Raw genomic sequence first — 25,528 nt, 5'->3', positions numbered from 1 at the left:
TTTCTGATTGTTTAAAGGCACTTTCGCACGTGAAGAATAATGCACTATCAATCCACTTTCGATGCCGTTTGCAGCTGGATTTTACTGTGCAGAATAGCACAATCCACTTGCAAACAATTGTGGAAGTGGATTGAAAGTGCACATTCCGGTGCAGGTTCGGCGCGCCCTATTTTGCTACTGAATATTGCCAGATTCTGTTAATGACAGTACCATTAGCCATTCAAGGCTTGTTTAGATTGTTAATTGTTCTGAATGGTGGTAGGGTTTTAGAGAAAGAAATTTCATTTTAAAATTAATTTGTCTTGCAAGTTCTCTGCCTGAATTAGCCTCACAGGACCTACACAGGATATAAGGCTTCACGGAGTTCCTTGCTATATGTGAGTCCTCCCCTTCACTCACATACATCAGTTTGCGATTGACAGTTTGCAATGTTATCAACATAATGTTAGTCAAGTCTGTGATTCACAGAGCGGGCTGGGGGGGGGGGGATGCATACGACTGAAATACCTGGTTCCGTTCAGACATCAGGAAGTCAAGCTTTCCACCCGGAAGGCCCAGTTCGATAAATGTTTTGACCAGCCGGAGATCTGCACTGTTACCTTAAAAAACAACACATTGCGTCATAAGCCCCTGATTCCATAGAGAAACATGTCATCCACCCAACTATCCATCTTTAGGCAGTGGCGTACCACCCCAGGGACAGAGGGGCAATGACCCAGGTGCAATGGCAGGGGGGGGGTAAAATCACCCCCACCCCCTCCTCCCACACAACAACCCAGCTCAGAAGAGCTGGGGAGGTGCAGGGAAGGTGCCGAAAGACAGAGCCAGCCTGTTGCTAGGAGCTGGCCTGCTGCTGCAGTGCCCATCTGAGACACCTCCTTCCCTTCCAAGGCCCCCGAGGACAAGGCTTGGGACAGGGGTGGCTCAGACAGGTGCCACAGTGGCAGGACAGCTCCTGGGCCACCTACTGCAGTGCCCTGCCCTCCTACCTCCCTACAGGCTAGCTTCTGCCCTCCTGCGGAGGAGGTGGCCTGCAGGGAGGCAGGGGGGCAGCTCAGGAGGAGGCAGCTGGGATTCTATGATTCTACATACACATTGTGAACCATTTATTTTTGGGGACAGTTATAGATAGTTTGCCAGTACTGGGCTGAGAAATTCCTGGATTTGGTGGTGCAGCATGGGGACAGCAGGATTGGGGGAGGGGCAGGACTTCAGTGGAGTACAGTACCATAGAGTTCACCCTCCAAAGAGCCCCCTTCCTCCAGTAGAATTGATCTCTTAGGACAGTGATGGCGAACCTATGGCATGGGTGCCAGAGGTGGCACTCGGAGCCCTCTATGTGGGCACGCACACACAGATTTCATTATGTGGGGGTGGAGAATCACACACACCCCCACACAATACATCAGGCTAGCCCAGTAATTGAGCTCGACATTTACCACCGCGAGCAGGAGGACTTACGATGGGCCTGGTGTCTGTGCCCGGTGGTTGCTGCCTGAGGGGGGGCGGTGGTGCAGAGGAGGTAGAGATGCCTTGAGAGGCACAGAGAGCAGCGCGGAGACTTGTTGGAGGCTAGAGCAGCCGCCCTGCTCGAGCCGGTGGGGGCGGAGGAAGAGGGTTTCAACCGGCCTTTTTTTCTTCTAAACTAAAACCTCAGCATTCAGGTTGCTAAATTGCCGGTTGGCACTTCTACATACCAAGTGGGCTTGGGTTGCAATTTAAGCATCACCGCGTCTATCAATAGTTCGAGACTTTAAAATTTTATTTATTTATTTATTTGTTAGATTTATAGGCCGCCTCACCCCCAAAGGGCTCGAGGCGGCTCACAATATAGCTGTTCTCAGTGACAGCAAATAAATACAAAAATGTAGCTTAACCCCATTAAAACCTGATAGCAGCAATTACTGTCAATAAATACAAATTAAAACAACAGAAGTTGTTAAAAACAGGCGCCCGATCTAAAGGCCAGAGAGGGAGGGGGAAGGCAGGGCCCAAGATGGAATCAGGGCCCAGCCAGGATGGAAACACAGGCAGCCTCAGTGGGGGGCGGTAGAACCGCGGCCAGCCTCTCAAAGCCCGATGGACAGCTCCATCTTACAGGCCCTGCAGAACCCAGGAACGTCCTTTGCAGGGCCTGTTTTGAGGTAGAGCATTCCACCAGGCAGGGGCCAGAGCCGTAAAGGCCCTGGCCCGGGTCAAGGCCAACCGCATCGCTGCAGGGCCAGGGGTCTCCAGCAATTCTGCCGCCGCCGAACGCAGCACCTATGTGGGACATAAGCGGTGATGCAGGCATGTCCGAGGGTATGAGGGCCCCATGCCGCATAAGGCCTTAAAGGTCAGTACCAACACCTTGAAAACGATCCGGAACTCCACTGGAAGCCAGTTAAGGGGCAGTGAAGCAGAATAGGCGAGGCGGTCGGCAATAACCACCACCTGTCAAAAGCCAAGCTGCCACATTCTGGACCAGCTTTAACTTCCAGATCAGTCGTAAGGGAAGGCCCGCGTACAGCGAGTTGCAGTAATCCAACCTTGAAGTGACCGTCGCAGTGGGAGATCTGGAAGATCTTCTCACCCCACTTGGATGTTAGCAAGCCTACTCATCAGCTTCTGTGAATAATGCAAGTAAATCTTTGCGAACAAAACATCATGGACTTTGACAGCATCTCAGAACTTTGATGTACGTTCTGTGCGACTGGATCCCCTTCCCCAAGCACATAGTTCCCGACTGACCTTTGCAAAAAACCCAAATTAAGAAAGCCCAGTTATTCAAGACTCCCTCTGGCCTTACCATCCAGCCCATGGACACAGATGACCAGATGAATTCCTTCCTCCAGATCCTCTTCCTCTTCTTCTGGCGGAAAATACGGGACATCAGAAGCGAGGACAGGTAAGTCACTGTACAGCAATCCTTCCATCTTCATTTCTTTTTTAAATTTTTCTTTTGCCTGATAAAAACTGGAGAACACATTGGTCAACTCAGAGTTGTACTGGAAACGAAACAGCAAGTTTTACTATATGAATACAGGAGAAATTCCACCAAAATGGCAAACAGATGAGCTGCAAACAGAGGAAACTCCACGCAGAATCTTCGCGGAGAATCTGCTGCAGCACACAAAATGGCGGATGGAGCGGCAGAGACAAAAGTGAGAGGTTTGGGCAGGAGAAATAAAGCGTTTCCTACCTCCCGGTGTTCACTCAGCAGGCAGGAATCATCCTCAACCCGGATTGGGAGGGAAAACATCGCTAATTTAGTGATCTTTGAAAAACCCATATTGAGAGAAATGTGACAGGCTGAACTCATTTTGGGGGGAAGAGCTGTGTAGTGTCCTTCGCCAAAGCAGATTTTAAAATATCCTAAAGATGTTATATTTGTGCAGTGTGGAAGCCATGAGTGTTAGGGGAGCAGGAAGCTACATGGGGGCTTTATGCAGCTCCAGTCTTGGCCATCTCTGGTACCACCACAGCCCAGCATGCCTCTCACAGCCCAGGAAGCCACAGCCCAGTACACCTATGAGGATACTAATTCACAGTGTGCAGTACAGGCAGTGGTGGGATCCAAAAATTTTAGTAACAGGTTCCCATGGTGGTGGGATTCAAACTGTGGCGTAGCGCCAATGGGGCTGGGCGGGGCACGATGGGGGCATGGCTGGGCATTCTGGGGGTGGGGCATTCCTGGGCGGGGCTGTGGCAAGGATGCAGCTGCTGCGCCGGTCCTTGGGCGGGAAAGGAATGCACGCAGGCGCAGGCTGCCACGCACACCGGTGCACCTCCTGCTAGACTGCTTCAAGTTCTGCGCGCTACTGCTGAGAGGAGGCTGTCTGCAAAGCAACAGCAAGAAGAAGAAGAGGAAGAGTTTGGATTTATATCCCCCCTTTCTCTCCTGCAGGCAAATAATTAGTAACCTACTCAAGGCGACACCCCCGCGTCTGCTGGATCCCACCTCTGAGTACAGGTGGTAACAGCACACAACTGTACAGTTTTGTTTTGAGGGGGCTGTCTCAGTGGTGGGATCCAAAAATTTTAGTAACAGGTTCCCATGGTGGTGGGATTCAAACTGTGGCGTAGTGCCAATAGGGCTGGGCAGGGCATGACGGGGCGTGGCTGGGCATTCCAGGGGTTGGGCATTCCTGGGCGGGGCTGCGGCAAGGACTCAGCCACAGCACAGGTCCTAATCTGAATTTCAGATAGCCTCTGATCGCTCAGGCGTGCAGAGCTGGGAATCAAACCGTTGCACCTCCAGATTAGACTACATAAACTTCTGCGCACTACTGCTGAGAGGAGGGGCGTGACTAAGGCAAAAATCACATGGCAAAATCCCCAATTAGTAACCCCCTCTCGGCACACACAAATAATTAGTAACCTACTCTCGGGAACCTGTGAGAACCTGCTGGATCCCACCTCTGGGCTGTCTGCAAAGCAACAGCAACACAAATATGTGCCTATCCTTCTCTTGCCATTTCACAGTTGTGTGATGAACATCATCTTAATCCTGTCAGTTTCTCTCTGAAATTTTACATCCCATTTTGAAATCACACCAGAAGGCTGAATTTGGAAATAACACCAGAAGGCTAACTTTGAGGCCCTTCACATTTGGAAATAACGCCAGAAGGTTAAATTTGAGGCCCTCCGCAAATGTGACGGCCAGGCCAAAAAGGCCTCCTGCCCCCACCCCTGGTGATAGATCCTCTGGTGTAGGAGGTTAAGAGCTCATGTATCTAATCTGGAGGAACCGGGTTTGATTCCCAGCTCTGCCGCCTGAGCTGTGGAGGCTTATCTGGGGAATGCAGATTAGCCTGTACACTCCCACACACGCCAGCTGGGTGACCTGGGGCTAGTCACAGCTTCTCGGAGCTCTCTCAGCCCCACCTACCTCACAGGGTGTTTGTTGTGAGGGGGGAAGGGCAAGGAGATTGTCAGCCCCTTTGAGTCTCCTGCAGGAGAGAAAGGGGGGATGTAAATCCAAACTCTTCTTCTTCTTCCTCATGCCTGAATATAAAGGTTTTTTTAAAAATGGCAGGCATCTGCAGAATTGTATAACTAACCTTTTTCCCTCAACCAGTCTTACCTAAGCATTCTTTCGTTGGTTTCTTCATCTGCATCTCTGGACTCACAGGAGACAACTCCAAAGGAGCCCACCGGTTGGTGGGTGATGGGAGATGTGGTTTGCTTGGAGGAAAAGCCAGCCATGGGCGGGGAATCTTTAAGGATGGAAGAAAAGGGAAGACACGTTGCCGTGCACGAAACAGACAAGTTGGTCACCTCAACGGCCTTTTTGCTCTCAAGAACCAACGCTTCTGGTACCACAGCGTGGCACCCTGTACCACTGGCCCCAGTTCTGAGCACTCCTTTTTCAGGCTCAGCACAGTGCGGTTCACTTCCAGGCCTGTTGTCTAGTTCAATTTCTTGAAAGGTAGGTGTTTCCAAATCGCACGTTGCGGTTTTGTTGCCGGTAACTGGGCTGCCACAGGAATCCTTTGAGGAGACATCTTGGGGCACTCCCTCTGAGGAGGAAGGAATGGGATAGCAAAAGTCTAGTGTCTGATCCTCATCGTGTGAGAAAGACTCTGCAGCATACAGACTGTGGCCCACATATACATTTCTCTCCTCCCCGAACCCACTGAGGTGAACTGTGCCGTCCAAATTTTGTTTCAAAACATCAAGTTCTCTTCCACCTTCCAGTCTATGGTCCATCTCTGGAAAGCCATCGACATCTTTGGATGAGTGAGAATGGCGGCCATTTTCCTCCAAGTCAACGGTTGTGGGCATGTATGACCCGTTGCTTTCTCGGTCACCTTGACAATCAGGAATGCTTCCTGTTAACGTTGTGGCGCATCTTATCTCCACACATGGTCCCTCTGTGAGGTCTGAGGGGTTTTCTGCACATTTGGATATATCCTTATCCTCTACCGACTCCTCAGGGCTACTGATCTGAGGGGCAGAAATCGATTTGGTTAACTTGTTGAGTTCCACCTCCCGCTCTTCCTCCTCGTACGGCAAAGAACTGATCGAGGTGAGGGAGGCTTGTATGCCGCTGGGCAAACTCGTGTTGCTTTCTGTGTGCCCGCCCTCCAGGGAGTTCCGGTGGACCGCGTGCCTCCTGACAAGCTGGTGGAGCGTCTCCTGATCGCTGGGCAGCCCCGAGGCCTTGCTCCGCACGTCCGACCAAGCGACCGAACTGGGCTCGCTTTCGATTCCTGAGTCCGAGATCAACGATGAAGATCTCTTGATGGCCCCCAGCGTCAAAGTGAACTCTTCGCACAGCCGCCCCCTTGGCTCCTTCTGAAGAGAGTCCGCCTCTTCCCCATCTTCTGTTTGGTTCAGGGAGTCAACATGGATATTTATATCCAAGGTGCTCAAGGCAGGCTCGATGGCCTCACCTCCTGGATCATCCACTGCTTTCTCAAGACCCATCTGTTCGTTAAGTGGGAGGTTGTCTGAAGGGACAGGAGACCCGCCATGTTTGGTGGACCAGCTGGATTCAGACCCCTCCAAAAGTGTGTGTGGTACACATGGGCCGCCGTTATAGAGGGCCGTCATGACTAGCGCTGGTTCTTCTGCAAGGACGCCATTATCAGATAGGTTTACATTCAAAGGTGTCTCCCCTGTTGTGTGTTTATCATTTTCTAAAAATTCCATGGGTGTCCTAAGGCCTACTGTAGTAGTTTTCAAAAGATCGGATTGCATACCAGAGATAACATTGCTAACAGGGGCTGAGAGGTTTCCAGGGGTGCGACCATCTCCATTTATTCCATATACCTGAGTTGTGTTGTGGTCCTTGAAACCCTCGGCCACAGAGGAATCTTTCTCCGGATAGCGGCAAGTATACATTGATTTCCTGTTTATCCTGTCTGTATGGATGATGAATGGGGTATCTTCCGGGAAAACTTCTTTTGCTAGTTCAGTGTGATCACTTGAAGAGGGCAACTCGTTTGTATTTGCTAAGTCCACTTGTAAATTGTCTACAGCCGAAACCACATAGGTTGACAAAATGTCTAAGCCCTGAACTGAAAGAGACAGGGGGAGGAGAAAAAACAGAAGCATTTTAGTGCTTTTTCATGAAAAAAAATGTACACTTCATACACTTTGTTGTTCCTGCAAAAAACAAATAATTATTTTGTAAATATTAGTGTGCGACGATGTATAAACTTCCACTCCCATCCCAAGAATGTTACCTAAGGATGTTATAATAAAAATGAACCTTTAATTTGGGGCAATATTCCAGAGATGTATGGCTTGAGAAGGAATTTGCAGCGAGCTCTGAATTTGTGGCAAAGGGTTATCTCCCAATTGCTAAGGATAGCAAGGGAAGAGCAGAGAAGAGACCATGCCATATATCCTGGGACATGGACAATATATACCCCACTAAACATTCCCTTCTCACTAGACACAATGTGAAACAGACTTCTCTCTGTGATACACCTCTGAAGATGCCAGCCACAGATGCAGGCGAAATGTTAGGAACAAGATCCACCAGACCATGGCCACACAGCCCGGAAAGCCCTCCAGAACCAGAACAATTAATGTTCCCAAATCTGATTGTTATCCAAAACAGCAAATATGTTCCTTCTTTAGAGGGGAAAAAAACTGCCTGATATCAGCAATGCCTCTGAACCCACACAACTGGTAAAATAATTGGTTGCAGTTTACTAGGAACTATTTTCTGCACTATGTCACCCAGAAATCCTTAGCATGAATAGCTTGTGAGTATGGTTAATGTGCTACAGTTATATCATTCATTTACTGCAAGAGACACAGTGGAAGGAAGGAAGGAAGGAAGGAAGGAAGGAAGGAAGGAAGGAAGGAAGGAAGGAAGGAAGGAAGGAAGGATGGAAGGAAGGATGGAAGGAAGGAAGGAAGGAAGGAAGGAAGGAAGGAAGGAAGGAAGGAAGGAAGGAAGGAAGGAAGGAAGGAAGGACGGACGGACGGACGGACGGACGGACGGACGGACGGAGGGAGGGAGGGAGGGAGGGAGGGAGGGAGGGAGGGAGGGAGGGAGGACGGACGGACGGACGGACGGACGGACGGACGGACGGACGGACGGAAGGACGGAAGGACGGAAGGACGGAAGGACGGAAGGACGGAAGGACGGAAGGACGGAAGGACGAAGTACATGTGATGCACCTTTATAAGGAAAATCTACATATCTATCTTCAAAAATGACTGGCAACGTGCTCCAGTCTCCGTCAATGTCGAGGCACTCTACAGGTAGGGGTGGCATGCTGGTGAGGTACTCAGAGGTCCGGACTTCTGAAGAAACTTGACTGTGATGCTGGATGCTGTGGAAAAGAAACATGGGAAAGCAAAAGTTACTTTCTGTTGCTATACTGAGTCTGTATTTCAAATACAGTTCATTCATTAGTCATGGATACATTCACTTTTCTTCACTTTGGACATCATCATAGATTAAATACCCTTAAATCAAATCTCCCCAAATTTTCAGGAGTGTTTCAGAAAGGAAATGTAGCAAGGAAGGAAAGAGTGGTAGACCCGGCCTTCACCCATGGAATTACATTTTTAAAAGGAACAAACTAAACTGGTCCTGGATTTACTGTTTTGGCAACATTGTGCTGGAGGCAGGAAAATGGTGGATGGACAAGAGGGTTCTTGGATTCCCAAGAGGATCAGCTATTCCAACAACTATTTCCTCCACCCACCACTAGGGGGCTTTCTGAAGTTTTAATTTTAAAAAAAAGCCATTGACTAGTGCTATATTAATATACCAACACAGTCAGTGGTGGGATTCAAATAATTTAACAACTGGTTGTTTACAAGCACCATTTTAACAACCAGTTCTGCCAAAGTGGTGCGAACTGGATGAATCCCACCACTGAACATAGTATTATCCTAAATTTAACCTTGGGCTTTAATTTGTGAATGTATTGGGAGTTTTATCGCTGCTTTTAAATGTTATTTAATTATACTGTTTTAAATGCTGTACACCGCCCAGAGCCCCTCGGGGATGGGGCGGTATAAAAATCGAATAAAATAAATAAATAAATAAATTATGCATATATGGTTTTCTGAATTCCCAGTGTTCATTCAGGGGGGGGAAAGTCTCTAGCCCATTTGGCTGCGGAGATATAATGGAAAAAAATAAAATTATGTGCTGATATGTTTCTACTGAATTATTTTAGAGATATTCTTTTAAATGATGTTTTAATGTTCCAATGGTTCGATGTTTTCAGGTTCTCTTCTTTGGGGACCCTATTTGTCTGGAAAGGCAGACAAGCAATATTTTAAATAAATAAATAGCTCTCTCTCTCCCCCCCTTCCTTCCTTCCTTCCTTCCTTCCTTCCTTCCTTCCTTCCTTCCTTCCTTCCTTCCTTCCTTCCTTCCTTCCTTCCTTCCTTCCTTCCTTCCTTCCTTCCTTCCTTCCTTCCTTCCTTCCTTCCTTTTCCTTCCTTCCTTCCTTTTCCTTTTCTCCTTCTTCCCTTCCTTCCTTCCTTCCCTTCTTCCTCTTCCTTTTCCTTCTTCTTTCCTCCTTTTCCTCCCTCCCTCCCTCCTCCCCCTCCCTCCCTCCCTCCCTCACTTCCTCCCTCCCTCCCACTCTCTTCCTTCCTTCCTTCCTTCCTTCCTTTCTTCCTTCCTTCCTTCCTTCCTTCCTTCCTTCCTTCCTTCCTCCCCCTCTCTTCCTCCTTCCTTCCTTCCTTCCTTCCTTCCTTCCTTCCTTCCTTCCTTCCTTCCTTCTTCCTCCCCCCTCCCTCCCCCTCCCTCCCTCCGTCCCTCCCTCCTTCGCCTCCCTCCTTCTTCCTCCTTCCTTCCTTCCTTCCCTTCCTTCCTTCCTTCTTCCTTCCTTCCTCCTTCCTTCCTCCTCTTCCTTCCTCCCTCTCTTTCTTTCTTTCTCTCTTTCTTTCTTTCTTTCTTTCCAGTCCATAGTTCAAGTAGGACTATCTATATGGATAGCAAGTTTGCAGTGACCCAAAAATCATGATGTGCATCTATGTCCTCCCCTCCCCCAGACACAATCACATCTTCTTAGGTTGGAAAAAGGGACTTTCCCCCCTTTTGGTCTCCCCATCCATCCCTAAATAGGGCTACTATGAAAAATCCCCTTTCATCCCATTATACTTTTAGAGACTCATATAAGGCTGTGTGATCTTGGACTCTCACTTTGACCTACTTTTCAGGGTCGTTATGAGAATAAGAAGGAGCAGAGAGCAGGAACTTTGGTTTAAAAAGTCCCAGTACAGAGGTATGTATGTTGTTGTACAGTGAACTCTGATGAATGGTGTGGCGATTAGTGACCTGAAAAACAGCGTATTCGTGACCAGCAAATCTGGTATTATCCGAACCTGCCAGAGTTCGGGCGTCTTTAAACTACAACACCCTCAGTGGAAATTATTAACATTCTTTGAGAGTCCACAAATGCCCATTCAAGGAGAGGCAGTGCCGCCATGCCAATTACTCACCTAATGTACTTTGTAAGAAAGAAAGAAAGAAAGAAAGAAAGAAAAAGGAAGGAAGGAAGGAAGGAAGGAAAGAAGGAAAGAAAGAAAGAAAGAAGGAAAAAAGAAGGAAGGAAGAAAGAAAGAAAGAAAGAAAGAAAGAAAGAAAGAAAGAAAGAAAGAAAGAAAGAAAGAAAGAAAGAAAGAAAGAAAGAAAGATAAAGAAAGGGGGTTCAAAATTTTTCAGGTTCAGAACTATTTATTTATTTATTTATTTATTCGTTCCACTTTTATACCGCCCTCCCCCAAGGGGCTCAGGGCGGTTTACAACATAATATAAACAAGCGGATAAACAAAATAAAATATTAAAATTCATCAGTTAAAATGCAGCGTTCTAAATTCATAATCAATTAAAAACAGATGGCGTTCGACCATTAACTCCTCAACTCCTCTGAGAGGGGAACAGCGGATCTCAGTTGTTAATGGGCACCTATCAGCAGCCGGCCTCCCCAAAAGCCCGGCGGAATAACTCAGTCTTGCAGGCCCTGCAGAACTCGTTTAGGTCCTGCAGGGCCCGGACAGCTGGTGGGAGAGCATTCCACCAGGCAGGGGCCAGGGCCGTAAAAGCCCTGGCCCTAGTGGAGGCCAGCCGCATCATAGAGGGGGCGGGGATCTCCAGTAAATTGGCCTCTGCCGAACGCAGAGACGGACGTGGGACATATGGGGCCAGACGGTCCCTGAGGTACGAGGGTCCCAGACCGCGTAAGGCCTTAAAGGTTAACACCAATACCTTGAGGACGATTCGGAATTCAACTGGGAGCCAGTGCAAACGGTGCAACACGGGTGTGATATGATCTCTAGAGGCACCGCCCGTGAGCAAACGGGCCGCCACATGCTGGACCAGTTTCAGTTTCCGAATCAGCCTCAAGGGTAGGCCCGTGTAGAGCGAGTTGCAATAGTCTAATCTGGAGGTGACCGTTGCATGAATCACTGTGGCCAGATCCACCTGGGAGAGGAAGGGGGCCAGCCGCCGGGCCTGGCAAAGATGGAAAAACGCAACCCGGGTTACATGGGCCACCTGGGTCTCCATAGAAAGAGACGAATCCAGGTGGACCCCAAGGCTGCGGACCAAGGGGGCCGGTGCCAATGAAACCCCCTCCCACACCGGCGGCTGGAAACCCCCCCCCCCCCCCCCCCCCCCGGCGACCTAACCAAAGGATTTCCGTCTTTGCTGGATTCAGTTTTAACCTGCTCTGCATCAACCAACCAGCAACCGCCTCCAAACAATGCTGTAGAGCTGCAGGGGTGGTTTCCGCTCCCCCCTCCATTGACAGAATGAGCTGGGTATCATCAGCATACTGATGGCACTCCAGTCCAAAGCTCCGTACCAGCTGAGCAAGGGGTCGCATATAGATGTTAAATAACAGCGGGGACAATAGCGCTCCCTGAGGCACACCGCAATGAAGCGGGCACCTCCGGGAAGCTTGGTCCCCGCACCACACTTGCTGACTCCGGTCCCGGAGGAACGAGGCAATCCATTGAAGGACAGTACCCCGCACCCCGGAGACGGCCAGGCGGTGGGTCAAAAGATCGTGGTCAACCACATCAAACGCTGCGGTGAGATCCAACAACACCAGCAGCGCCGATCCGCCTCGGTCAAGCTGCATACGGAGCGTATCTGTGACGGCGACAAGAACAGTCTCTGTCCCATGCCCAGCACGGAAGCCGGACTGGAAGGGATCGAAGGCCGATGCGTCCTCCAGAAAACCCTGAAGCTGCTCCAACACCACTCTCTCAATTACCTTCCCCAGAAACGAAAGATTCGAAACGGGGCGGTAATTGGCCGGATCACTAGGATCTAACGACGGTCTTTTTAAGAGTGGGCGGACCACTGCCTCCTTCAACCCACCCGGACAAACTCCTTGCTCAAGGGAGCAATTGATAATAGTCAACAGGTGGGGTCGTAACTCCTCCCGACATGCTTTAATAAGCCAGGAGGGGCACGGATCCAGAGGACAAGTAGTAGGTCTAACAGCAGCTAGGGCTCTGTCAACATCGTCTTCAGAGAGCAGGGAAAACTGGGCCAAACAAGGGCCAAAAGACGGCAAGGGAGCCTCCAGTTCACTAATTGTCTCCAAGGTGGCAGGGAGGTCCTGGCGGAGTGACGCGATTTTATCTGCAAAATAGCTCATAAATGCCTCACAGCTAATAGCCAATTGATCATTTTTTGAACCCTCTGACAAAGAGGTAAGGGATCGAATAATGCGGAACAATTGTGCTGGGCGAGAGCTAGCAGACGCGAGAGAGGAGGAGAAGAACACTCTCTTCGCCTCCTTCATCGCCATCTCACAGGCCTTCATAAACGTCCTATAAGATGTTCGCGCAGCCTCATCACGAGACTTCCTCCACACTCGCTCTAGCCGTCTAAGCTCCCGTTTCAAACAGCGTAGCTCCTCTGTATACCACGGAGCCAGCCAAGAACGGGGTCGAAGAGGGCGTCGGGGAGCAATGACCTCGATGGCATCTAAAAGGCGGGCATTCCAGTCCGCTACTAGGCCATCGAGGGTGCCGGTGGGTTCAGGATCCCGCAGAGCATTCAGGAATCCATCAGGATCCATAAGTCTTCGCGGGCGAGCATAAATCCGCTCGTCGCCTAGACGGGGGTGTTGTGGCATGCCTATCCGAGCCCTCAGGGCATAGTGGTCAGACCATGGCACTCTGTCAGTAGAGGATATGACCACATCAACCCCTGACCCAAAGATCAAATCCAGTGTGTGACCGGCCTTGTGAGTGTGGCCAGAACTTACCAGGGAGAGGCCCAGCGTCGCCATGGATGACACCAGCAGCTAGGGGAGCAACAACACAGAGGAAATGCAACCAAAGCTACTTACAGGCTTTCCTGAAAAGTCAGCCCAGACAACTTTTGCTGCTCCGTATAAAAGAAAGCCTCGGAGAATCTTCTTACCTGGATAGAAACATGTCAGTTACTTTCCATAGCATCATCCAAACACTGTGTGTAATTTTTAGGGATGTTTGGCAACGAGAAGAGTTTGGATTTATATCCCCCCTTTCTCTCCTGTAGGAGACTCAAAGGGGCTTACAATCTCCTTGCCCTTCCCCCCGCACAACAAACACCCTGTGAGGTAGGTGGGGCTGAGAGAGCTCCGAGAAGCTGTGCCTAGCCCAAGGTCACCCAGCTGGCGTGTGTGGGAGTGCACAGGCTGCTTAAGTGGCAGAGCAGGGAATCAAACCCGGTTCCTCCAGATTAGAATGCACCTGCTCTTAGCCACTATGCCACTGCTGCTGTAATAAAGTACTGTAATAAAGTACTGTAATAAAGCAAAAAATGGAACTTGTCCTGCTTGCATTTCTTGCTTGTTGGTTTTTTGCTCTCAGGCCCCTTCCGCACATGCAGAATAACGCACGTTCAATCAGCTTTCAAATTGTTTGCAAGAAGATTGTGCTCTTCTGCACAGTAAAATCCAGCTGCAAAGTGCATTGGAAGTGATTTTAAAGTGCATTATTCTGCATGTGCGGAAGGGGCCTTAGTGAGTCTTCGCTAAATTAATAGCTGGGTCTAATCTCTAGGAATATTTTCGCATCAGTTTCCTCAAGCATATATCACTGGACTCTGTTTTGCGGTGTTACCCTTAGAGTGTGATGCTCCTGGACCAGATAGGCCGTGACGTCTGGATATAGGGTTACCACCTCCAGGAACTGAGTCCAGAGAGCCACTAGGTGGGAGCAAAGGCAGGTCAGATCCTTGCTGATCTGTTCGGCGATCTTCTCTGGATTGTTCAGACTCTAGAAGGGTATGACATAAGCATAATTAGTACACGATCAAAGAACACGTTGCATCCACCGCTTTTTATGCTCTCAAAAATGTGTATAAAACAATAAGGTGCATATATTATTATTATTATTATTATTATTATTATTATTATTATTATTATTATTATTATTATTATTATTATTATTATTATTTAGATTTTTATACCGCCCTATCCCCGAGGGGCTCCGGGCAGTGTACAACAATAAACATAATATAACATAAAATGGCTAAATCTTTAAAAGCAGCGATAAAACAGTAAAAGCTAGATCTCATAAATACAATATAAACATACTAGCATAAAAATAAAGGGCGTCCAGCAGCTCCATATTCAAAATCCTCTCCCCAAGAGGGAGGAATGGCAGGTCCCGTTGAATGACAAACGGCCCAGATGTACAGGGCCATGAAAGGGGGGGGGGGAGGGGGCACCATCAGCAGCCGGTTCCTCCAAAGGCAATATATAAGACAAACCAAGTACCACAATGCTATACAACAAAACTCTATGTACTCAATTTCTTCGAGAACATAGTTCTTAATTCTAACAAGTCTTAGCTGTAAGAGTATCAGCGTTCGTACGCAGTGTTCTCAGTTCGTTACCTGCGTTAAGAACTATGTTCTCATTTTTGAGCACATAAATAGCAGGGGATGCAACGCGTTCTTTGATTGTGTATTCGCTTTAACGTTGCATCGGTTGACTCATTTAATACTTTGTATAAGCAGAATTAGGTCAAGTTTCTAATGATGATCTGAAATAACATCATTTTCGGGGGGGGGGGGTGGAAACAAAGAACTAGCGAAAGAAGTTTTCTCAGAAGAGACTCCATCATTTAGACAGGATAAACAGGAAATCAGTGAGTACTTGGAGCTATCCAGAGGAAGATTCCACCATGGCCAAGGGTATCAAGGATGATGACTCTTGAGGCCAATCTTTCTATGTCCTGGGTGAGCCTGAATGTGAACCACTGATTTCTATGATTTTTTGTTTTTCTGTTCTTCAGATGGTCGGGCTGCAAACTATAAATCATCCACTAGATGGAGCGGCTCCCCTATAATGCAAAATTCCTAATTTGAACACCACATGTCATTTCCTATCTGTTTCTTCCAGACTGTCCCAACAGGGCAGTCGGTTATTTAATGCATGCTCAGAAAGTGCACACACACCGATTTCAAAGGGAATCACTGGCAGATGAATCTGTATATTGTAGTTATTTATAAGTTATGCATGGTTTTCAGCTAGAAGAAGCCCGTGCCATACTAGATTCATTTCCATGTGAAGCGGGAAAGCATAGACAGCATTACATTACCAGGATCCCATTGACAAATCATGTCAGGTTAGGTCTGTTAAAAGTTCTTTCTTTTATCCTTATACTTACAAAAAAGCCACATGAAATGAAACCTCCAGGTTTAGAGGATAATATCTCTGAGTAACAGATGCTTAGGACAATCAACAAGGGAAGAGCACTTCCTTTGTTATTAGCTTTGAAGCACCTCAGTAGCATTTGGTCAGCCACTTTTGGAAAGAGAAATCAGAACTACCATACTTTCCGCTCCATTAAGGCAATTATTCGGCTGACATAATAATAATAATTATTATTGTAGATTTCACAGCTGCTAGATCTTTAGCTGGTTGTTGGTCTTCATTACAATTTGAGCCTCACCCAGAGGCCTAGGAAGTTGTAATGTATCGGCATAATATTCGTGCGGATCCCAGCAGGGCTGCCTTCTGAATTTGACAGATGTTAATTTTGTCAATGCGGAGATGTTTCAAGTGCCCACCATGCCGATTATTATTATTATTATTATTATTATTATTATTATTATTATTATTATTATTATTATTATTATTATTATTATTATTATTATTATTATTATTATTATTGATACAAAACAGTTATACACAGCAAACAAGATCAATATGCTGGATTTTGTATTACATCACACGTCGGACACTTCCCAAGCATCTAGGACTGTGTGATGTATCGACGAATAATGCGTGCAGAGCCGAGTAGGGTGGCCTTTTGCAGCTGACATATGGTGATTTTGTCAGCGCCAATTGTTTTTACGTGCCGTTCAAGATCTTTAGGCACTGCACCCAGTGTGCCGATCACCACTGGGACCACCTTTACTGGTTTGTGCCAGAGTCTTTATTATTATTATTATTATTATTATTATTATTATTATTATTATTATTATTATTATCATCATCATCATCATCATCATCATCATCATCATCATCATCATCATCATCATCATCATCATCATCATCATCATCATTAGAAGAAGAGGAGGAGGAGGAGGACGAGTTTAGATTTTTATCCCACCTTTCTCTCTTCTAAGGAGACTCAAGGTGCTTACAAGCCCCTTTCTCTTCCTTTCCCCACAATAGACCCCTTGTAAGGTAGGTGGAACTGAGAGAGTTCTGAAGAACTGTGACTAGCCCAAGGTCACTCAGCAGGAATGTAGGAGTCTGGAAATACATCTGTTTCATGAGATAAGCCTCTGTCACTCAGGTGGAGGAGTGGGGAATCAAACCCAGTTCTCCAGATCAGAATCCACCTGTTTTTTTACCACTACACCACACTGGTTTCAGTTATGAATGGCTTCAGTGTTCCATTTTGTCTAGAATCCAACCTCCCCCAAGACCACTTGAGCTTCGCTGCCCTCTCTGGCTGCAGCCTTCCAGAAATCCTGGGAAAAGGAAGCAGGAATACCCTGCTGGGAGACTGGTCAACAGCACCCATTCACAACTTCTTGGCTGATGATGTTGCAAACTGTTTGACAGTCAAACTGAGCATGCTTCAAGGCGGCGATCAGACAGCAGTGAATCACTTGGTCTGCTGAACCAGTTTGCTGTGTGTTTTGCAAAAACGGGCAAGCACAAAAAGGCTGAGGATTCGAACCGAGCTGACTTCAGTGACCCCTAGCATCACCAAGGGCTACTTAGATGAAAACTAAGGTGGAGGAGTGGGGAACCAAACCTGGTTCTCCAGATTAGAATCCACCTGGTCTTAACCACTACACCACGATTGCTTGAGCCTTTCCTCAAAACAGGAAGTGTTCCAACCGACAGGCAACAACAGGTTCGAAAAGCAAAACGGATGCTGATTTTTGCTTTCCAATTTAATATGCATTTCACTGGGAGCACTCCCCTGTAGAGAACAATGAAAACGTTTCCACCTGGCCCGTCTGAAAACTCTACATGTGACGTGGGATGAGTACCTGAAGCTCAGCGGAGAGTTGGAACAGCGTCTCCTCCACAGCAAGATCCTCTAGGAAAAGGAAAAGGAGATTCATTACTAAAGCACTGCTGTTGTAGGAAATGAAAAAACCTGTTCTTGGACATGGAGGATCTATACAATGCCGATCCCAGTAAGCAAAGCAAAATATTCCCAATTAACAAAATGTTGCTTCCGCTTTCTTTCCCAAAGGAATGCTGCCTTGTTTTTCCCTTCTGGAAAAAAAGCAACTCAAGTAGAGTAAATGTCAGTTCTTATGCCGTTTCCGAGGGTTCCCATGATACCCAGCAGAATTTCCAGGGTAAAAAGGGGTCTCAGACTGCCCCTGGAGAATCCAGTTTCACCCTGGACAGAGGGGTGGGAAAGGCCTGTATGCCACTCGTGGTACTTCGGATCTAACTCAGAGACCCTTTAAAATCCTGCAAACTCAGTGATTGGAGCTGAGAATGAAGTGAATATCATTAGTATTTGAAGAAGTTCATGCTCAGAGCCAAACTACCCATCATGGGACAACTTGTGGCCATTGATGCCATTTTAGATGAGAATTTAGCAGTTTAAAAGTTCCTGTGGTATTGTCAGGGGGATGATATCCATTTCAGAGGGATGTTAGCTAGTTGATTGAGATGCATTCCCAGAACCACGTACCTACTCAAAATAACACATTGCTGCTGCTTTTAAGATATATGTAACCAGCCTGCTAAATGTAACCATTGCCATCTGCACATTCTTTCCTTGATCTTTGCTTTATGGCTTCACATACTTGTAGACAACTAGGTTTCCCCTGACCCAGTGGCGTACCTAGGCAAACTGGAGCCCTGGGCAAAACCTGAGTTTGATGCCACCTTCCCCCACCATGACCAAAGAATGATTTTTTTTCCACCAGGTCGAAATTCAAAGTCACCATCACATTATAGAACATGCCCCAACTCACAAATCGGAATACAGAAGAGGGCCATGCCACACAGCAGAAATATTTTTTAAGAATATTTTCAAAATGATTTCAAAATGTTTTATTACTGCTATGAAAACATTTTATGGTATTGTATCCATGGGGGGGGGTGGGGGGGGGGGGGGGTGGGGGGGGGGGGGGGTGGGGGGGGGGGGGGGTGGGGGGGGGGGGGGGTGGGGGGGGGGGGGGGTGGGGGGGGGGGGGGGTGGGGGGGGGGGGGGGTGGGGGGGGGGGGGGGTGGGGGGGGGGGGGGGTGGGGGGGGGGGGGGGTGGGGGGGGGGGGGGGTGGGGGGGGGGGGGGGTGGGGGGGGGGGGGGGTGGGGGGGGGGGGGGGTGGGGGGGGGGGGGGGTGGGGGGGGGGGGGGGTGGGGGGGGGGGGGGGTGGGGGGGGGGGGGGGTGGGGGGGGGGGGGGGTGGGGGGGGGGGGGGGTGGGGGGGGGGGGGGGTGGGGGGGGGGGGGGGTGGGGGGGGGGGGGGGTGGGGGGGGGGGGGGGTGGGGGGGGGGGGGGGTGGGGGGGGGGGGGGGTGGGGGGGGGGGGGGGTGGGGGGGGGGGGGGGTGGGGGGGGGGGGGGGTGGGGGGGGGGGGGGGTGGGGGGGGGGGGGGGTGGGGGGGGGGGGGGGTGGGGGGGGGGGGGGGTGGGGGGGGGGGGGGGTGGGGGGGGGGGGGGGTGGGGGGGGGGGGGGGTGGGGGGGGGGGGGGGTGGGGGGGGGGGGGGGTGGGGGGGGGGGGGGGTGGGGGGGGGGGGGGGTGGGGGGGGGGGGGGGTGGGGGGGGGGGGGGGTGGGGGGGGGGGGGGGTGGGGGGGGGGGGGGGTGGGGGGGGGGGGGGGTGGGGGGGGGGGGGGGTGGGGGGGGGGGGGGGTGGGGGGGGGGGGGGGTGGGGGGGGGGGGGGGTGGGGGGGGGGGGGGGTGGGGGGGGGGGGGGGTGGGGGGGGGGGGGGGTGGGGGGGGGGGGGGGTGGGGGGGGGGGGGGGTGGGGGGGGGGGGGGGTGGGGGGGGGGGGGGGTGGGGGGGGGGGGGGGTGGGGGGGGGGGGGGGTGGGGGGGGGGGGGGGTGGGGGGGGGGGGGGGTGGGGGGGGGGGGGGGTGGGGGGGGGGGGGGGTGGGGGGGGGGGGGGGTGGGGGGGGGGGGGGGTGGGGGGGGGGGGGGGTGGGGGGGGGGGGGGGTGGGGGGGGGGGGGGGTGGGGGGGGGGGGGGGTGGGGGGGGGGGGGGGTGGGGGGGGGGGGGGGTGGGGGGGGGGGGGGGTGGGGGGGGGGGGGGGTGGGGGGGGGGGGGGGTGGGGGGGGGGGGGGGTGGGGGGGGGGGGGGGTGGGGGGGGGGGGGGGTGGGGGGGGGGGGGGGTGGGGGGGGGGGGGGGTGGGGGGGGGGGGGGGTGGGGGGGGGGGGGGGTGGGGGGGGGGGGGGGTGGGGGGGGGGGGGGGTGGGGGGGGGGGGGGGTGGGGGGGGGGGGGGGTGGGGGGGGGGGGGGGTGGGGGGGGGGGGGGGTGGGGGGGGGGGGGGGTGGGGGGGGGGGGGGGTGGGGGGGGGGGGGGGTGGGGGGGGGGGGGGGTGGGGGGGGGGGGGGGTGGGGGGGGGGGGGGGTGGGGGGGGGGGGGGGTGGGGGGGGGGGGGGGTGGGGGGGGGGGGGGGTGGGGGGGGGGGGGGGTGGGGGGGGGGGGGGGTGGGGGGGGGGGGGGGTGGGGGGGGGGGGGGGTGGGGGGGGGGGGGGGTGGGGGGGGGGGGGGGTGGGGGGGGGGGGGGGTGGGGGGGGGGGGGGGTGGGGGGGGGGGGGGGTGGGGGGGGGGGGGGGTGGGGGGGGGGGGGGGTGGGGGGGGGGGGGGGTGGGGGGGGGGGGGGGTGGGGGGGGGGGGGGGTGGGGGGGGGGGGGGGTGGGGGGGGGGGGGGGTGGGGGGGGGGGGGGGTGGGGGGGGGGGGGGGTGGGGGGGGGGGGGGGTGGGGGGGGGGGGGGGTGGGGGGGGGGGGGGGTGGGGGGGGGGGGGGGTGGGGGGGGGGGGGGGTGGGGGGGGGGGGGGGTGGGGGGGGGGGGGGGTGGGGGGGGGGGGGGGTGGGGGGGGGGGGGGGTGGGGGGGGGGGGGGGTGGGGGGGGGGGGGGGTGGGGGGGGGGGGGGGTGGGGGGGGGGGGGGGTGGGGGGGGGGGGGGGTGGGGGGGGGGGGGGGTGGGGGGGGGGGGGGGTGGGGGGGGGGGGGGGTGGGGGGGGGGGGGGGTGGGGGGGGGGGGGGGTGGGGGGGGGGGGGGGTGGGGGGGGGGGGGGGTGGGGGGGGGGGGGGGTGGGGGGGGGGGGGGGTGGGGGGGGGGGGGGGTGGGGGGGGGGGGGGGTGGGGGGGGGGGGGGGTGGGGGGGGGGGGGGGTGGGGGGGGGGGGGGGTGGGGGGGGGGGGGGGTGGGGGGGGGGGGGGGTGGGGGGGGGGGGGGGTGGGGGGGGGGGGGGGTGGGGGGGGGGGGGGGTGGGGGGGGGGGGGGGTGGGGGGGGGGGGGGGTGGGGGGGGGGGGGGGTGGGGGGGGGGGGGGGTGGGGGGGGGGGGGGGTGGGGGGGGGGGGGGGTGGGGGGGGGGGGGGGTGGGGGGGGGGGGGGGTGGGGGGGGGGGGGGGTGGGGGGGGGGGGGGGTGGGGGGGGGGGGGGGTGGGGGGGGGGGGGGGTGGGGGGGGGGGGGGGTGGGGGGGGGGGGGGGTGGGGGGGGGGGGGGGTGGGGGGGGGGGGGGGTGGGGGGGGGGGGGGGTGGGGGGGGGGGGGGGTGGGGGGGGGGGGGGGTGGGGGGGGGGGGGGGTGGGGGGGGGGGGGGGTGGGGGGGGGGGGGGGTGGGGGGGGGGGGGGGTGGGGGGGGGGGGGGGTGGGGGGGGGGGGGGGTGGGGGGGGGGGGGGGTGGGGGGGGGGGGGGGTGGGGGGGGGGGGGGGTGGGGGGGGGGGGGGGTGGGGGGGGGGGGGGGTGGGGGGGGGGGGGGGTGGGGGGGGGGGGGGGTGGGGGGGGGGGGGGGTGGGGGGGGGGGGGGGTGGGGGGGGGGGGGGGTGGGGGGGGGGGGGGGTGGGGGGGGGGGGGGGTGGGGGGGGGGGGGGGTGGGGGGGGGGGGGGGTGGGGGGGGGGGGGGGTGGGGGGGGGGGGGGGTGGGGGGGGGGGGGGGTGGGGGGGGGGGGGGGTGGGGGGGGGGGGGGGTGGGGGGGGGGGGGGGTGGGGGGGGGGGGGGGTGGGGGGGGGGGGGGGTGGGGGGGGGGGGGGGTGGGGGGGGGGGGGGGTGGGGGGGGGGGGGGGTGGGGGGGGGGGGGGGTGGGGGGGGGGGGGGGTGGGGGGGGGGGGGGGTGGGGGGGGGGGGGGGTGGGGGGGGGGGGGGGTGGGGGGGGGGGGGGGTGGGGGGGGGGGGGGGTGGGGGGGGGGGGGGGTGGGGGGGGGGGGGGGTGGGGGGGGGGGGGGGTGGGGGGGGGGGGGGGTGGGGGGGGGGGGGGGTGGGGGGGGGGGGGGGTGGGGGGGGGGGGGGGTGGGGGGGGGGGGGGGTGGGGGGGGGGGGGGGTGGGGGGGGGGGGGGGTGGGGGGGGGGGGGGGTGGGGGGGGGGGGGGGTGGGGGGGGGGGGGGGTGGGGGGGGGGGGGGGTGGGGGGGGGGGGGGGTGGGGGGGGGGGGGGGTGGGGGGGGGGGGGGGTGGGGGGGGGGGGGGGTGGGGGGGGGGGGGGGTGGGGGGGGGGGGGGGTGGGGGGGGGGGGGGGTGGGGGGGGGGGGGGGTGGGGGGGGGGGGGGGTGGGGGGGGGGGGGGGTGGGGGGGGGGGGGGGTGGGGGGGGGGGGGGGTGGGGGGGGGGGGGGGTGGGGGGGGGGGGGGGTGGGGGGGGGGGGGGGTGGGGGGGGGGGGGGGTGGGGGGGGGGGGGGGTGGGGGGGGGGGGGGGTGGGGGGGGGGGGGGGTGGGGGGGGGGGGGGGTGGGGGGGGGGGGGGGTGGGGGGGGGGGGGGGTGGGGGGGGGGGGGGGTGGGGGGGGGGGGGGGTGGGGGGGGGGGGGGGTGGGGGGGGGGGGGGGTGGGGGGGGGGGGGGGTGGGGGGGGGGGGGGGTGGGGGGGGGGGGGGGTGGGGGGGGGGGGGGGTGGGGGGGGGGGGGGGTGGGGGGGGGGGGGGGTGGGGGGGGGGGGGGGTGGGGGGGGGGGGGGGTGGGGGGGGGGGGGGGTGGGGGGGGGGGGGGGTGGGGGGGGGGGGGGGTGGGGGGGGGGGGGGGTGGGGGGGGGGGGGGGTGGGGGGGGGGGGGGGTGGGGGGGGGGGGGGGTGGGGGGGGGGGGGGGTGGGGGGGGGGGGGGGTGGGGGGGGGGGGGGGTGGGGGGGGGGGGGGGTGGGGGGGGGGGGGGGTGGGGGGGGGGGGGGGTGGGGGGGGGGGGGGGTGGGGGGGGGGGGGGGTGGGGGGGGGGGGGGGTGGGGGGGGGGGGGGGTGGGGGGGGGGGGGGGTGGGGGGGGGGGGGGGTGGGGGGGGGGGGGGGTGGGGGGGGGGGGGGGTGGGGGGGGGGGGGGGTGGGGGGGGGGGGGGGTGGGGGGGGGGGGGGGTGGGGGGGGGGGGGGGTGGGGGGGGGGGGGGGTGGGGGGGGGGGGGGGTGGGGGGGGGGGGGGGTGGGGGGGGGGGGGGGTGGGGGGGGGGGGGGGTGGGGGGGGGGGGGGGTGGGGGGGGGGGGGGGTGGGGGGGGGGGGGGGTGGGGGGGGGGGGGGGTGGGGGGGGGGGGGGGTGGGGGGGGGGGGGGGTGGGGGGGGGGGGGGGTGGGGGGGGGGGGGGGTGGGGGGGGGGGGGGGTGGGGGGGGGGGGGGGTGGGGGGGGGGGGGGGTGGGGGGGGGGGGGGGTGGGGGGGGGGGGGGGTGGGGGGGGGGGGGGGTGGGGGGGGGGGGGGGTGGGGGGGGGGGGGGGTGGGGGGGGGGGGGGGTGGGGGGGGGGGGGGGTGGGGGGGGGGGGGGGTGGGGGGGGGGGGGGGTGGGGGGGGGGGGGGGTGGGGGGGGGGGGGGGTGGGGGGGGGGGGGGGTGGGGGGGGGGGGGGGTGGGGGGGGGGGGGGGTGGGGGGGGGGGGGGGTGGGGGGGGGGGGGGGTGGGGGGGGGGGGGGGTGGGGGGGGGGGGGGGTGGGGGGGGGGGGGGGTGGGGGGGGGGGGGGGTGGGGGGGGGGGGGGGTGGGGGGGGGGGGGGGTGGGGGGGGGGGGGGGTGGGGGGGGGGGGGGGTGGGGGGGGGGGGGGGTGGGGGGGGGGGGGGGTGGGGGGGGGGGGGGGTGGGGGGGGGGGGGGGTGGGGGGGGGGGGGGGTGGGGGGGGGGGGGGGTGGGGGGGGGGGGGGGTGGGGGGGGGGGGGGGTGGGGGGGGGGGGGGGTGGGGGGGGGGGGGGGTGGGGGGGGGGGGGGGTGGGGGGGGGGGGGGGTGGGGGGGGGGGGGGGTGGGGGGGGGGGGGGGTGGGGGGGGGGGGGGGTGGGGGGGGGGGGGGGTGGGGGGGGGGGGGGGTGGGGGGGGGGGGGGGTGGGGGGGGGGGGGGGTGGGGGGGGGGGGGGGTGGGGGGGGGGGGGGGTGGGGGGGGGGGGGGGTGGGGGGGGGGGGGGGTGGGGGGGGGGGGGGGTGGGGGGGGGGGGGGGTGGGGGGGGGGGGGGGTGGGGGGGGGGGGGGGTGGGGGGGGGGGGGGGTGGGGGGGGGGGGGGGTGGGGGGGGGGGGGGGTGGGGGGGGGGGGGGGTGGGGGGGGGGGGGGGTGGGGGGGGGGGGGGGTGGGGGGGGGGGGGGGTGGGGGGGGGGGGGGGTGGGGGGGGGGGGGGGTGGGGGGGGGGGGGGGTGGGGGGGGGGGGGGGTGGGGGGGGGGGGGGGTGGGGGGGGGGGGGGGTGGGGGGGGGGGGGGGTGGGGGGGGGGGGGGGTGGGGGGGGGGGGGGGTGGGGGGGGGGGGGGGTGGGGGGGGGGGGGGGTGGGGGGGGGGGGGGGTGGGGGGGGGGGGGGGTGGGGGGGGGGGGGGGTGGGGGGGGGGGGGGGTGGGGGGGGGGGGGGGTGGGGGGGGGGGGGGGTGGGGGGGGGGGGGGGTGGGGGGGGGGGGGGGTGGGGGGGGGGGGGGGTGGGGGGGGGGGGGGGTGGGGGGGGGGGGGGGTGGGGGGGGGGGGGGGTGGGGGGGGGGGGGGGTGGGGGGGGGGGGGGGTGGGGGGGGGGGGGGGTGGGGGGGGGGGGGGGTGGGGGGGGGGGGGGGTGGGGGGGGGGGGGGGTGGGGGGGGGGGGGGGTGGGGGGGGGGGGGGGTGGGGGGGGGGGGGGGTGGGGGGGGGGGGGGGTGGGGGGGGGGGGGGGTGGGGGGGGGGGGGGGTGGGGGGGGGGGGGGGTGGGGGGGGGGGGGGGTGGGGGGGGGGGGGGGTGGGGGGGGGGGGGGGTGGGGGGGGGGGGGGGTGGGGGGGGGGGGGGGTGGGGGGGGGGGGGGGTGGGGGGGGGGGGGGGTGGGGGGGGGGGGGGGTGGGGGGGGGGGGGGGTGGGGGGGGGGGGGGGTGGGGGGGGGGGGGGGTGGGGGGGGGGGGGGGTGGGGGGGGGGGGGGGTGGGGGGGGGGGGGGGTGGGGGGGGGGGGGGGTGGGGGGGGGGGGGGGTGGGGGGGGGGGGGGGTGGGGGGGGGGGGGGGTGGGGGGGGGGGGGGGTGGGGGGGGGGGGGGGTGGGGGGGGGGGGGGGTGGGGGGGGGGGGGGGTGGGGGGGGGGGGGGGTGGGGGGGGGGGGGGGTGGGGGGGGGGGGGGGTGGGGGGGGGGGGGGGTGGGGGGGGGGGGGGGTGGGGGGGGGGGGGGGTGGGGGGGGGGGGGGGTGGGGGGGGGGGGGGGTGGGGGGGGGGGGGGGTGGGGGGGGGGGGGGGTGGGGGGGGGGGGGGGTGGGGGGGGGGGGGGGTGGGGGGGGGGGGGGGTGGGGGGGGGGGGGGGTGGGGGGGGGGGGGGGTGGGGGGGGGGGGGGGTGGGGGGGGGGGGGGGTGGGGGGGGGGGGGGGTGGGGGGGGGGGGGGGTGGGGGGGGGGGGGGGTGGGGGGGGGGGGGGGTGGGGGGGGGGGGGGGTGGGGGGGGGGGGGGGTGGGGGGGGGGGGGGGTGGGGGGGGGGGGGGGTGGGGGGGGGGGGGGGTGGGGGGGGGGGGGGGTGGGGGGGGGGGGGGGTGGGGGGGGGGGGGGGTGGGGGGGGGGGGGGGTGGGGGGGGG

At 60.2% G+C, this 25,528-nt stretch overlaps 1 protein-coding gene across 1 annotated transcript in view; it reads right to left on the bottom strand.

The window, feature by feature from the left end:
* LOC125439478 (protein FAM135B-like) overlaps positions 1–17,509 on the bottom strand; it is a 33,226-nt gene extending 15,717 nt beyond the window's left edge. Inside the window, exons 1-7 of the mRNA XM_048508579.1 lie at positions 17,435–17,509; positions 14,035–14,190; positions 13,278–13,351; positions 8,122–8,276; positions 5,066–7,004; positions 2,789–2,955; positions 508–599 (exon numbers count right to left, since the gene is read on the bottom strand). Of these exons, the coding sequence (XP_048364536.1) occupies positions 508–599; positions 2,789–2,955; positions 5,066–7,004; positions 8,122–8,276; positions 13,278–13,351; positions 14,035–14,190; positions 17,435–17,509 (2,658 nt within the window). The remainder of the gene's footprint in view (positions 1–507; positions 600–2,788; positions 2,956–5,065; positions 7,005–8,121; positions 8,277–13,277; positions 13,352–14,034; positions 14,191–17,434) is intronic.
* Positions 17,510–25,528: the final 8,019 nt, after the last annotated feature.

This window comes from Sphaerodactylus townsendi, linkage group LG09 (assembly GCF_021028975.2).
Source record: "Sphaerodactylus townsendi isolate TG3544 linkage group LG09, MPM_Stown_v2.3, whole genome shotgun sequence".
Lineage (NCBI taxonomy): Eukaryota > Metazoa > Chordata > Lepidosauria > Squamata > Sphaerodactylidae > Sphaerodactylus > Sphaerodactylus townsendi.
This window is presented reverse-complemented; position numbering and strand designations above follow the sequence as displayed.